The sequence below is a fragment of the Pelobates fuscus genome, chromosome 9 (assembly GCF_036172605.1).
Source record: "Pelobates fuscus isolate aPelFus1 chromosome 9, aPelFus1.pri, whole genome shotgun sequence".
NCBI lineage: Eukaryota > Metazoa > Chordata > Amphibia > Anura > Pelobatidae > Pelobates > Pelobates fuscus.
This window is the reverse complement of record NC_086325.1, coordinates 164,206,739-164,220,352: the sequence shown is the minus strand read 5'-3', so window position 1 is coordinate 164,220,352 and position 13,614 is coordinate 164,206,739. Positions and strand designations below refer to the sequence as shown.

Sequence of the window (13,614 nt, the reverse complement as noted above, 5' to 3'; positions counted from 1 at the left end):
TGGGGGACACACACACAGACACTGTCACCAAGATACACATACACACAAACACAGATACCCACTGAGACCCAGATACATACAGACACACAGATACATAGTGACAACCAGATACATAGACAGACAGATACACACTGACACAGAGATACACATACAAATGCAGATACATACTGACACACACATACACATCCACAAGATATACATACACTGACACACAGAAATACATACACACACACACACACACACAGATACACATGCACACACAGATACACACATTGGTACACATATACACATACACACTGACACAGATACATATACACACACACATGCACAATGACACAGAGATAAACACACGTACACATACACACACAGATACACACTGACACATAGATATACATTACACAGTAAACCCAAAAGTTGGTGTGCAACCAAATATATTAAAAAAACTTTGAAATATTTATTTTAAGTCCTTGAACTGCACCTTGCGCAATAACAGCATCCTTTAAATGGTGTATTTCACATTTGGGGATCCGATCCTCACTCCTGATCCACCAGCGGCACAATAGAGTTGGCGATAGTGGGGTCAATGCCTCGTCCCAGGCCCTGGGGCCGCCTCTCAGCCCTGGCGGGAATCCAGGATTGATGCATGGCTATTGTATAGTAAGGGTGCAATTGTTGGAGGGGGGGGGGGAGTTTTGATAAGTATAAAATAATAACAATAATAGGAATAATTCCCAGGGCTGCAGCAATCCTAGGCCGCCATCTGGTGGTATCTCGCTCACCACCTCTCCCTCCCGTGTAGTTCCACCATTGCACCTAACATTATATGTCTGCTTACCTCAAATCCTAATAGGTCATAAGATTGTTTCTTCACCTCCAGATATCCCCTTTCTATAATTGTAAAGCTCTACGGAATGTCCTAATAATAACCTGAGAGCAGGTAGACAATAATACCCAATTAATATATTATTTTTCTTGTTTTATTCTGATTGATGTGCAATCTGTCACATTTCCGCATGTGATTTTATTCACAATTGTAACGTTTATAATGTCTATAATTTTCAAACCAATGAAAGGATTTAAAAAAAATTACACATCAGGATACGGAGAAACACTGTATTACCAAACATTTACATTACTGATCTTCAGTTGAATTCGCAGACCTTCTGCCTGATTACAGTCAATATTTGATATGAATTTTTATTTGCCCATTCTAATACATTGTTTCCTCCACGTATACAGTGGCAACCAGAGAGCAGTTAGTTAGACTGAGGTCGGATCTTCATCTCTGATATCTTATATGAATAATAGTAACCACGGCCGGTCTTCCAGTTTACCCCGTTGGCCGCACTTTTGTGAGTTCCCCGCAGATACAGCCCATTCAGGTTTGAATAATGACAGTCAGTATACCACCAGGCACCTTTGTAACTATTTGCACAGCTAATCGTTTTATGACGGTCATTATCTCTATCTTTGGTAGAAAACGGTGTGTTTCTGTGACCATAGAAGGAGTCACCTGTAAATGGAAGAGAAGACGATGTGTAAACACCTAGTGCAGTCCCTTAAATACACAAACTATCCAGTGACATGTGTTTAAATGCTTAAAATAAACAGAGATCCTCTAAATCAAACGTAAATATTGTGGATTCTATATTACTTTGTGTAAGTATTTCTAAATGTTCTAGTTATTTTGTGAATACTAAACCATCTGCACTATAGTTTGTCTAATTAAACGTATTTTGTTAAGATACACCCCGTTGTCATCGCTTCACTATTTATAGTGGTTTTCACTTATACACATACTGTTGATTGTTCTGGTGAGGGGAGTAAGGTTAACACCACACAAGTGTTTTGAGTTTCTATTGTTTAATTATTATTAATTCACTTTCTACACACTAAACTTTTATATATCAGTTTTGCTCTATTTCTAAATGTTTTCACAGGCCAAGAAACAAGTAATACAGATCTTTACTCTCTGGGAAGCATGAGCAAGCCTAACTCGTTAAACCGAGGATCTTCATCATCTATCAATTTTAGTGCTCAGTTACCAACAATTCCTTGTAAAAAAAAACTGATTATATTTACATGACCATGAGTTTACTGGACAATTAGATGTGACTATTAATTATATCTTTATTTAATATCTGTATTTGAGATATATATATATATAAATATCTGGTATAAAACTGCCAGTTTCTTATCCTATGAGAGCAACCAATAATATTTCGAGTATTAGACATGGGGGGTTTATTGGATAAATCTGGTAATTTATAACAATCAATGTGAACGTATACTTCAGCTACAAAATTCTTAAAAATCTTTCAATTTCACACTTTTGTGAAACAAATTGCAAATCCATTATCAATTCTGTATAACTCATTATTTAGTGCATTACTCCCCAATGAAATCAGAGCCATAGCAAGAATAGAAAAGAAACTTCTAATGTGTTCTCTGACACCCAGAGGATATTTTGGGAACTACAGGAATAATATCCAACAGACCATTTAAAGTGGCACTGTCACCACCCCATAAAAAAAATTGGATTTCATAAAGATATAATCTTTATGAAATACTCATTTTGATTGTTTTAGAATTTCACTAAAAATTCCAATCCAGTCAAGAGATATACCGAGACAAAATAAGGACTTCTTGGTCTCTGTGTATTTCCTACATCTAACTTTTTTTTTTTTAGGCTCAAAGCGGAGTCTAAAAGTCAATCCCGACAGCCTCTCCAGTGATGGCTGCAGGGAATTGACTGTGTCAATGAAGGATCCCGAGGTCTTGCAGGATCCTCCTTAGCCGCAGTGCTGTGAGAGCAGTGACGTCGGCACCTGATTCTACAGAGTCAGGAAATGAAGAAGAACAGTATAAGAAAGATGGCAGCACCCACGAGAGAGAGTTTCAGGTACGTACGCTCACACTTACCTACCTCCAGAGCCACCGGACCCCCAGCGGAGATGTCACAATCGGGGAAATTGCGAACTTGGCAAAATCCCCTAATGGCGACAGTGTCTCTTTAAATATTTGGACAACGGAGGGTCACAATACACAGTCAGCCTGTGTCTGTCATACCTGCGGTCCCTCCAATGAATGACCCCAAACTCAGAGTGTAATTCAGATTCTCCCCTGTGATTTTGAAGTTGCTGTATGTGGCGTAAGTTCTGTTGTTTTCAAAATCCATGAGATCGAAGCGGAGGTCGTATGTTCCTATCAGAAAAGTGAATTATTATTTATTACGTGCAGCGCTGGGCAAAACAACATGGTTTATAAAGAATCCATAGAAGATAAACATGAAATAAAGCACCATGTACTATCACATACTGACGGACACGGTCGAGGTTTGTGTTTATGTATCTGTTTGGGTGTCTGCCAGGAGGAGGAAGGAAAGTGACACGGAATCTGGAATTAGATTTATGGATATTTTCTAAACATTGAAATTGGGTATCAAAGGCTGATTTGGAATATTTAGGTTTAAAAAAAAACACCTTGGAACAATTCTGCAAATTAGCTGGTATTTTAAAATGTCACAAATCCCTAATTACATTTTTTTGGATATCAATATCCCATCGCCTCTGAGTTCCCTTTTACACATGGGTTAATTTAAAAAGTAAAACAAATGTTAATTCATGAAATCATATTTAAAAAAACACAGTCTCTCTCTCTCTCTCTCTTTCTCTCTCTCTCTCTCTCTCTCTCTCTCTCTCTTCACGCATCCTTGTGGGTGGACTCAAGGGTGGGCCCTGTGGATGGTCTAAACCCAAATTTGGGGTACTGACACCAAGTCCCTCTGTCTCCCAGCTTCCTAACTATCAGCATGGAGCACAAGGGAGCTTTAGCTGGGCTGCAGCTAAGAAGCTGATGGAGTAAGTTGACGCTCACAGCCTATCACTGTTTGTCCATAGAGAGAAATAACGCATACTATTTAATTAATTATTCTAACTACGCCAGTGTGCTAACTATTCATCTCAGGTTTCTGATACATGTTATGCTATATTTTTTAAGGAAAAAAAAGTACTTGGTAGTGAACAGGTGGGGACCGTGCACAGAACCACAGTGGGGTCTTGCAGTAGGAAACATGAATATTACCTGTGGACGTAAGTTGGTGAATATGATCGTTCCCCAGCCAGAACTCGCTGGCCTGGTGGCCAAACCCTCGCTTGTAGGAATTCCAATCTCGGAAAAAATCCACCGACCCATCCATCCGTCTCTGGAAAACCTAATTACAAAGTAAGGGATTAGTAGTTAGCCCAATAGGTTCCAAGCAATGGTAAATATTCTGCTCTCTATTTGAGTGACCTTGTTCTAATAGATGGTCAGTGATCGGGGAATTAAGTTTATCATTGGTCGCAGGGAGCAGGTTATGTAAAGTGATCTAATACACAGAATTATTTTACCAGCAAATGTGGCCAATTAGCCAATCTAACCTGCTCCTTCCATATTCTTATATATTATCTCTGCATTAATGTATCCTTCCTGTATTGGAGGTCTGTCCCATGTATATGTGACCATTTATGAAAACAATCCTAATCTTGTATGTTCCTTATCATGTTTCCTCTTAACGGATAAACTCTGGCGAGTTAATCCCCGTTTCTTATCAATTAAAAAAAAAATCATGAATCCAGAGTTATGGGGGCAACGTTACATAGAACAATAGTGCAGAGACCCCTTGTGGACAGAAGTGGAAATGCAAGTTAAAATAATCTTATTGGTGGAGCCTATTTTTTCTATTTAAGAGCAGCCCTGGAAACACTCCTCTATTGCCTGTTTTACCAACCTGTCTAATGTCTGCCTCAGCTGTAGTCTGCTAGGAAAGTAAACCTTAGTGACCATACTTACTAGCCATCCTCCTCCGTCAGTCTCCATGTCACAATACACAGTGAGAGGAAGCCCATTGCTTGTGTATACTGTGTACCAACCGCTCAGAGAAGCTCCATAGTCCAAGACCTCCTTACAGTTCTGGGCAGCTGGAGGATAGAGAATGAGAGAGGATCATGCTGATTGGACGGTTAGCTGTTTGACTTCCTGATTCAGTTTAATGCAGCCAATCAAAAAGGGAGATTAAATATCGCTGCTTATTAAAACACACAAAATGCCAGACTTTAACAGAAATCACTTTTTTTAATAGGCGGCAACTGAATCTTACATGTGTTGAATCATATATGTATAAAATATAAACTACCTCTGATTATAAATAATGGAACAAATAATTACCTTAAACCTAAAGAGGCCAATTCCTAGTCAGTTTTACTGTATAATAAAATGGATTTCTATGCATTTACAAGGTGTGATACTTACTTCCAGGGGCAGGTACCCCGGGATCTCCCTTGTCACCTGAACAAAGACATATTTAGAAACATAAAAAATAAAGCATTTTATAAAATATTGTAAAACATGTAATATATTCATTCTGGAAAGTTACTCTGTAAATCAAGGATTTATTTATTATGTTTAAATAGAGACATTATATATTGTATCACTAGACACGGCTCTGTAATAGCATTGGGAGTTAATACAATTACATTCCACATTCCAAATGTTTTTCTAAAAAATTGGCATATTTAATGGATCCCTCTAGATTCACCAATAACTGTTTCAGTTCCTCTTTAATCATAGGAGAAGCCCTCTTTCTTCAATCTGCTCGGTTAGTAGATAAGTTACCAATTTGGTACCCTTAATTATGGCAAACACACGTAAGGATAGGGCACAAAATTAGGGAGCTATCCACTAAACATCAAAAAAGACCAAAATTAAGAAATGCACTTGTTCTTAATGTTTACTGTTTCATATTAAAATGCTAATCTCTGAGTTTCGGACCATCCCAAATTCGAAAGTGAATGAATTAAAACTTAATGAACAGGAACACATTTTTCACACATACATATCTCTACCAGCCGTATTGTTTGTTAATTGTGTGATTCTTTTTGATTTCCATCTGCTATTTCTACCCACAAGTCTGAGTTTATCCTGAATTTACCTATTTATTACCTTTTTGTCCTTGTGCGCCTGTGGCCCCTTTATCACCTGTGGAAGAGAATACAATCTATATAATTATTAAGCCCCTCAGTAAGTCCTTTCCACCCATTTCAATGTGGGATGTAGAGATTCCCTAACCACGGATTCCCTAACCACGGATTGGGGTGCATGGTCCACGTATCTTGCTCATTCTGTGACTGGCACACCCACGGCTGGCTTCATATGTAAAGGTGAAGCCTGAAGTTTTGGCAGGGGCTTGTTTACCTTAACGAACTCCTCTCACTGCTCCATACCGCTACCTTATTGGCGATTCTGATTCCCCCTCCCTCCACTCCCCTTATTCTCATATTCTCTATCTTTTTCTTTCTCCATAATTTCTATCTTATTCTTTTTTGATGGATCCTCTTTATTTTACAGGCCTGCTGAAACGTCGATTTCGGCACACCATGACCAACTTTCACGTAGCAATATGTTAATTTTACACATATCTACGTACTATCGGCTATGATACGGCCTTAGCGCCACGACCACAAATATATATATATAACTTTGCAGGATGACATGACAGTGATTTTTTTTTTATTAATTTAGTGATTTATTAATATTTAATTATGTAGAAAGTACATTGCAATGTAAATGACATTTGATCCCATATTCTGTATTCTAATTTAGTATTCTCCCCATATATCGCTATTTAGAGTTAGTTTACCTTTAACCCCTGTTGGTCCTATCTTCCCGGGAGTTCCAGACGAGCCTTTTTCTCCTAAAGATTAGACACCGTAGAGGTTAGGAAGGTAAATTTTGTCTGGAAATATTTCGCATTCTAGAACTGGATAGATTGTAAGTGACAATAAGCGCAATGACATCATAATGTTTAATAACCTCTGGGTCGATACAGCTGATATTACCTTTAGGTCCTGCTGGTCCTTGCACTCCCTGCATTCCTTGTGTTCCAGGAATTCCCGGACATCCTCGCAAAATGGCCAGCTTGTCCGACTCGCCAACGCCAATAAGCTTCACATCTGCCCAGAAAGTAATTAAATATATATCTATATATCTCTATCTATCTATCTACCTATCTAGGACTTGGGAATTGTTATACACAACAAACTATGCAACAATATGCAATGTCAAACAGCAGTGGCTAAGGCCATGAAAAAGGGCATTCATTCTCGGGACGAGAATATAATTTTGTCTCTTTATAAATCACTGGTAAGACCACATTTTGAATATGCTGTGCAATTTTGGGCACCTGTTCTAAAGAAGGATATTATGGCACTAGAAAAAGTGCAGGAGCGGGCTACAAAATTATTAAAAGGAATGGAACATATCAGCTATGAAGAAAGGTTAACAAATTTAAACCTCTTTAGTTTAGAAAAATGTTGCCTGAGGGAGGATATGATAACATTATACAAATATATCCTCGGCCAATACAAACCATTGTGTGGAAATCTATTCACAAACCGGACTTTACATAGGACATGAGGTAATGCGTTTAGACTGGAAGAAGGAAGATTTCATCTAAGGCAGTGGTAGTCAACCTTTTTCTACCTACCGCCCACTAATGCATCTTTTTGGTTGAAAAAAATTCCTTACCGCCCACCAGTTTTCGCGCAAATGCAGAATATTTTTTAGAAAGGAGGGGGTTTTAAAAAAAAATAAATGTACGTACATTTAGCTTTTTATTTCTACTTAATGCAGGTTTATAAGGTTTTTAACTTTATAAATTTTAATGAGAAAACAATAAAGTAAATTGAAATTACCTTTACTAGTGATTAATGAGATCCTTGAGGTTGATGCTGCAAGACTAAATATTTGCTATCTGGTTCGATTTTCGTAAGGAACAAACAAAGGTCTCTTTCAGTGATATTCAGACGACTTCTCTGTTTGCGCATATTCTGATTTCTCATTTGTGCATCAGCTCATCTCCTCTCCCTCCTCAATTCCCCTCCCCACCTTTTTTTTCCCTTTTTTCTATTTTTTAACCTTCCTTATAGCAATGCCCAGTAGGAAGGCTGAGCTAGGTAGCCCACTTACTATAGTCCACTATAACAGACAGGCACACACACACACACCAGACACACACACACACACAGACACACACACACACCAGACACACACACACACCAGACACACACACACACCAGACACACACACACACCAGACACACACACACACCAGACACACACACACACCAGACACACACACACACACCAGACACACACACACACCAGACACACACACACACCAGACACACACACACACACCAGACACACACACACACACCAGACACACACACACACACACCAGACACACACACACACACACACACCAGACACACACACACACACCAGACACACACACACACACACACCAGACACAAACACACACACACCAGACACACACACACACACCAGACACACACACACACGCCAGACACACACACACACACACACGCCAGACACACACACACACACACACACCAGACACACACACACACACACACACACCACACACCAGACACACACACACACACACACACCAGACACACACACACACACACACCAGACACACACACACACACACCAGACACACACACACACCAGACACACACACACCAGACACACACACACACCAGATACACACACACACCAGACACACACCACACACACCACACACCAGACACACACCACACACACACACACACCACACACACACACACACCAGACACACACACCAGACACACACACACACCAGACACACACACACACCAGACACACACACACACACACCAGACACACACACACACCAGACACACACACACACAGACACACACCAGACACACACACACACACCAGACACACACACACACACACACACACACACACACCAGACACACACACACCAGACACACACCAGACACACACACCAGACACACACCAGACACACACACACACACACACCAGACACACACACACACACCAGACACACACACACACCAGACACACACACACACACACACCAGACACACACACACACCAGACACACACACACACACACACACCAGACACACACACACACACACCAGACACACACACACACACCAGACACACCAGACACACACACCAGACACACCAGACACACACACCAGACACACACACACACACACACCAGACACACACACACACACACACCAGACACACACACACACACACACCAGACACACACACACGACACACACACACACGACACACACACACACGACACACACACACACACACACACAAGACACACACACAGACACACGCACACAGACAGACAGGCGCGCACACACACGTGCACGCACACGCGCGCACACACACAAACAAACACACAGACAGGCGCGCACACACGCGCACACACGCGCACGCACACACAAACACACAGACAGGCGCGCACACACGCGCGCACACACACACGCACACACAAACACACATACAGGCGCGCACACACGCACACACACGCGCACACACACGCACGCACAAACGCACACACACGCGCGCACACACACAAACACACAGACAGGCGCGCACACACACGCGCACACACACGCACACACACGCACTCACAAACACACAGACAGGCGCGCGCACACACGCACACACACGCACACACACGCACACACACGCACACACACACACAGACAGGCGCGCACACACACGCACACACAAACACACAGACAGGCGCGCACACACACGCACACACAAACACAGACAGGCGCGCACACACACGCACACACACACAAACACACAGACAGGCGCGCGCGCACACACACGCACACACAAACACACAGACAGGCGCGCACACACGCGCACACACACGCACACACGCACACACAAACACACAGACAGGCGCACACACGCACACACAAACACACAGACAGGCGCACACACACGCACACACAAACACACAGACAGGCGCGCGCACACGCGCACACACACACAAACACACAGACAGGCGCGCACACACACGCACAGACAGGCGCGCACACATGCACGCACGCGCGCACACACACACACACACACACACAGACAGGCGCGCACACAGACACAAACAAACATACACATTATATTTAAGTCACCCTCCTGTTTCCTACCTTTAAGGTGCAGGAGGGTGACTTTTCCTGGGGTCCAGTGGTGGCTCAGGTGGATGGGAGTCAGAGTTCCCACTCTGACTCCCTCTGCTTCCTCCCGCGCGGCTCTCAGTTTTAGCTGGGAGGAATGACCGGGGAATCACTTCCTCCCAGCTCTGTGATGTCATCACATGGGGCCCGGTCACGCTGTTAAAGCGCCCAGCGCTGACCGGGCCCCCTTACAATCCGCATCCATCGGGTGGCCCTGACAGCATGGGCCACCCGATGGACACTTTGGAAGGCGGCGCCGGAGCCACAAATGGTCACAGCGGTACCCAGTCGCACAGGTACCGCCGGCTCGCACCCGCCCGCACTATCAACCTGGAAATCCCTACCGCCCACCTGGAATCCTGAAACGCCCACTAGTGGGCGGTAGGGACCAGGTTGACGACCCATGATCTAAGGCAAAGGAAAGGTTTTTTTTTACTGTAAGAACAATAAGGATGTGGAATTCTCTGCCTGAAGAAGTGGTTTTATCAGAGTCCATACAGATGTTCAAACAGCAACTAGATGCATACTTGCAAAAACAGAATATTCAAGGATATAATCTTTCAATGTAGGGTAATATGTGCTTGATCCAAGGATAAATCTGACTGACATTCTGGGGTCAAGAAGGAATTTTTGTTTCCTAGTTTGTTGCAAAATTGGAAGTGCTTAAAACTGTTTTTTTTTTTGCTTTCTTTTGGATGAACAGCAAAAAACAAATGTGAGGAAGGCTGAACTTGATGGACGCAAGTCTCTTTTCAGCTATGTAACTATGTATCTATGTCAGTTGTGTATCATGGACCCTAGGCAGGACAAAACTCAGGCACCCCCTCCGCCCCTGCCACCCCACCCTTCCCCCCTGCCCCGCCTTCTAAATACACACACACACACACACACACACACACATTCACTGACAGATACACATACACTTGCTAACAAACATAAACACTCACTAACAGACACACACACACTGACACACACACACACACACACTAACAGACACACACACTCACACTAACAGACACACACACATTCTCACTAACAGACACATACTCACTCACTGACACACACACACACACACACACACACTAACAGACACACACACACTCTCACTAACAGACACACACTCACTCACTCACTAACAGACACACACACACACACACACACACTAACAGACAAACACACACACTAACAGAAAAACACACACACTGACAGACACACACTCACTCACTAACAGGCACACACACACTAACATACACACACTCACTCACTCAAACTAACATACACACACTCACACTAACATACACACACTCACTCACTCACTCACTCACTCACAGACACACACTAACAGACCAGCACACACACACACACACACACACCCTAACAGACAAACACACATACTAACATGCAAACACACACACACACACACACACACTATGTTAGTGTGTGTGTCTGTGTGTGTCAGTGAGTGAGTGTGTGTGTTTGTCTGTAAACACACACACACTAACACACACACACTCACTAACAGACACACACTCACTATCAGACACACACACTAACAGACACACACTCACTATCAGACACACACACTAACAGACACACACACTAACAGACACACACAGACATACACACTCCCTCCCCTGAGCGCTCTGCTCAGCTCCCTCTCGCGCTGCCTGCAGAGTGATGCCGGGAGCCGGAAGGTGACGTCATATTCCGGCTCCCGGCCTCACTCTGCGCGCGGCGCGCGAGGGAGCTGAGCAGAGCGCTCAGGGGAAAGTGCTCCCTTGCCAGCGCCGCCCGCCAGGCATGTCAGTTAGCCCCAAGGCTAACAGGACATTTGCCTGGGCATTTGGGGGCGGCTTTTTTTGCCACCCCCTGGAAAATGCCGCCCAAGGCAAATGCCTTGTTTGCCTCGCGGCTAATACATCCCTGATCTATGTATGTATCTATCTATCTATCTGTCTGTCTGTCTGTCTGTCTATCTATCTATCTGTCTGTCTGTCTATCTGTCTGTCTGTCTGTCTGTCTATCTGTCTATCTATCCATCTATCATCTATCTATTTTTTTTGGTTCACTGAAAAACATATTGTAACGAATTAAACACCAAATGACACATTTTAGGTTACAGTAGCCAAGCTGGGACTATAGTGCAGTTGGAGAATATTGCCAAATCAGCTGGTTTTCCTTTATATTTGCGATCTGGTTTTTAATTCAGCACAATTTTGTGTTAAGTGAATAAACCTCATAGAAAACAACTGTAGGGAGCATTATTTTTCTTATTAACCACATTCAGATTTTCATCTCGTTTGAGCAAGGCTTTCTTTACGTCGTAGATCTACTCGTCTACGTCTCATAGAATAATCGTAGAACTCTGTGGACATTTCCGACACTATAAAAATGATAATATTACTGATAATAGGAATAATTATTACAGGGTATTAAAAACTTCATTTCTCATGTCATAAGGTTTTGTCTGCAAACTTGTTAACTAAAAGTTATTTTATTTAGAATGGGATAAAAATGATAGTCCCAAATAGTAAATTGAAAATGAAAATAAACATATTTACTGAATTGGAGATAAATACAAACAAGATTCAACAACATCTTCCCAAATGGTTCCCGAGTCACCCCAATTAGGCGTTGATTGATTACATGATTAGAAACATTATAATATAAAGTTCAGTGACAGTGACATTACGTTACATTATGAAGGTTGTTTTGCTGTATGGAAGGGCTGTATATTCCATTTAGATATACATTTATTTTGTTCAATATTTGGATTTGAAATATTAGTCGTATGAGTCCAGTGATGCAGATGTAAATTACAGTTAAAATTGGTATCTTGCAATAAATTATTTGACTATCAGAATTCCAGCACGGTTTGGATAGATCCTCTGTTTGTCAAGTCTAAAGCATTTCTTACTTTCTTAGCTTCAGACTTGATAAAGCTTGTCTTTCCAAAATTCTGTTAGTCCAATAAAAGTGGTAATAGAAGGTCAAATTTTCATCTCTTATTTTACATGTTCATTCTATAAAAACTATTACTTCTTTTACTGATTTTTACAATATCCATCTGTCCATCCATCTGTCCATTCAAAGAGAGATCTGACAACCAACTGGGTCTTCCCAGTAATAAAACATAAATAGTATAGATGTACGTCGATATACATTACTGGACAAGGCCCATGACAAACGACTGACTTTTTATGAAGGATAATCAATGATTAGAGTGAGGGATCATTCATAGCTCACCTGGACAGGTGTCTTCAGCATAACACAGAATGGCGGCCAGCGATACGAGAATGCTCAATGAGGAATATGCGCAATTCCTCATCTTACTCCCTGTAGCTGCTGGAGTCGAAGAGTTTTATGGTATCTCTGGAACAGATGGAGAGTATCGTCTAAAGTACAACAAGCCCCTCATCCTTAAATAGGCAGCAACGACTGTATGCCAGGAACGGAATTTCTGGTGTTTAGCAACGAGAATT

The 13,614-nt window shown here is 42.1% G+C and overlaps 1 protein-coding gene across 1 annotated transcript; it reads right to left on the bottom strand.

Moving 5' to 3' along the window:
* Positions 1 to 961: 961 nt before the first annotated feature.
* LOC134573293 (ficolin-1-B-like) lies at positions 962 to 13,589 on the bottom strand. The gene is made up of 9 exons (XM_063432952.1): positions 13,379 to 13,589; positions 6,879 to 6,992; positions 6,680 to 6,733; positions 5,983 to 6,018; positions 5,293 to 5,328; positions 4,834 to 4,961; positions 4,084 to 4,213; positions 3,070 to 3,204; positions 962 to 1,513 (listed from the first exon to the last, which is right to left on the bottom strand). Exons 1-9 carry the CDS (start codon positions 13,458 to 13,460, stop codon positions 1,257 to 1,259), a joined length of 972 nt encoding a protein of 323 aa, XP_063289022.1. The 5' UTR covers positions 13,461 to 13,589; the 3' UTR covers positions 962 to 1,256.
* Positions 13,590 to 13,614: the final 25 nt, after the last annotated feature.

What these genes read in the sequence shown, in the direction of transcription:
- LOC134573293 (XM_063432952.1), bottom strand. Translation starts at nt 13,460, where the DNA reads ATGAGGAATTGCGCATATTCCTCATTGAGCATTCTCGTATCGCTGGCC. An exon ending in TGCTGAAGACACCTGTCCAG is followed by an intron (nt 6,993 to 13,378) that starts GTGAGCTATGAA and finishes CTTTCTGGGCAG; the next exon opens with ATGTGAAGCTTATTGGCGTT. An exon ending in ATTCATTGGAGGGACCGCAG is followed by an intron (nt 1,514 to 3,069) that starts GTATGACAGACA and finishes TTCCATTTACAG; the next exon opens with GTGACTCCTTCTATGGTCAC.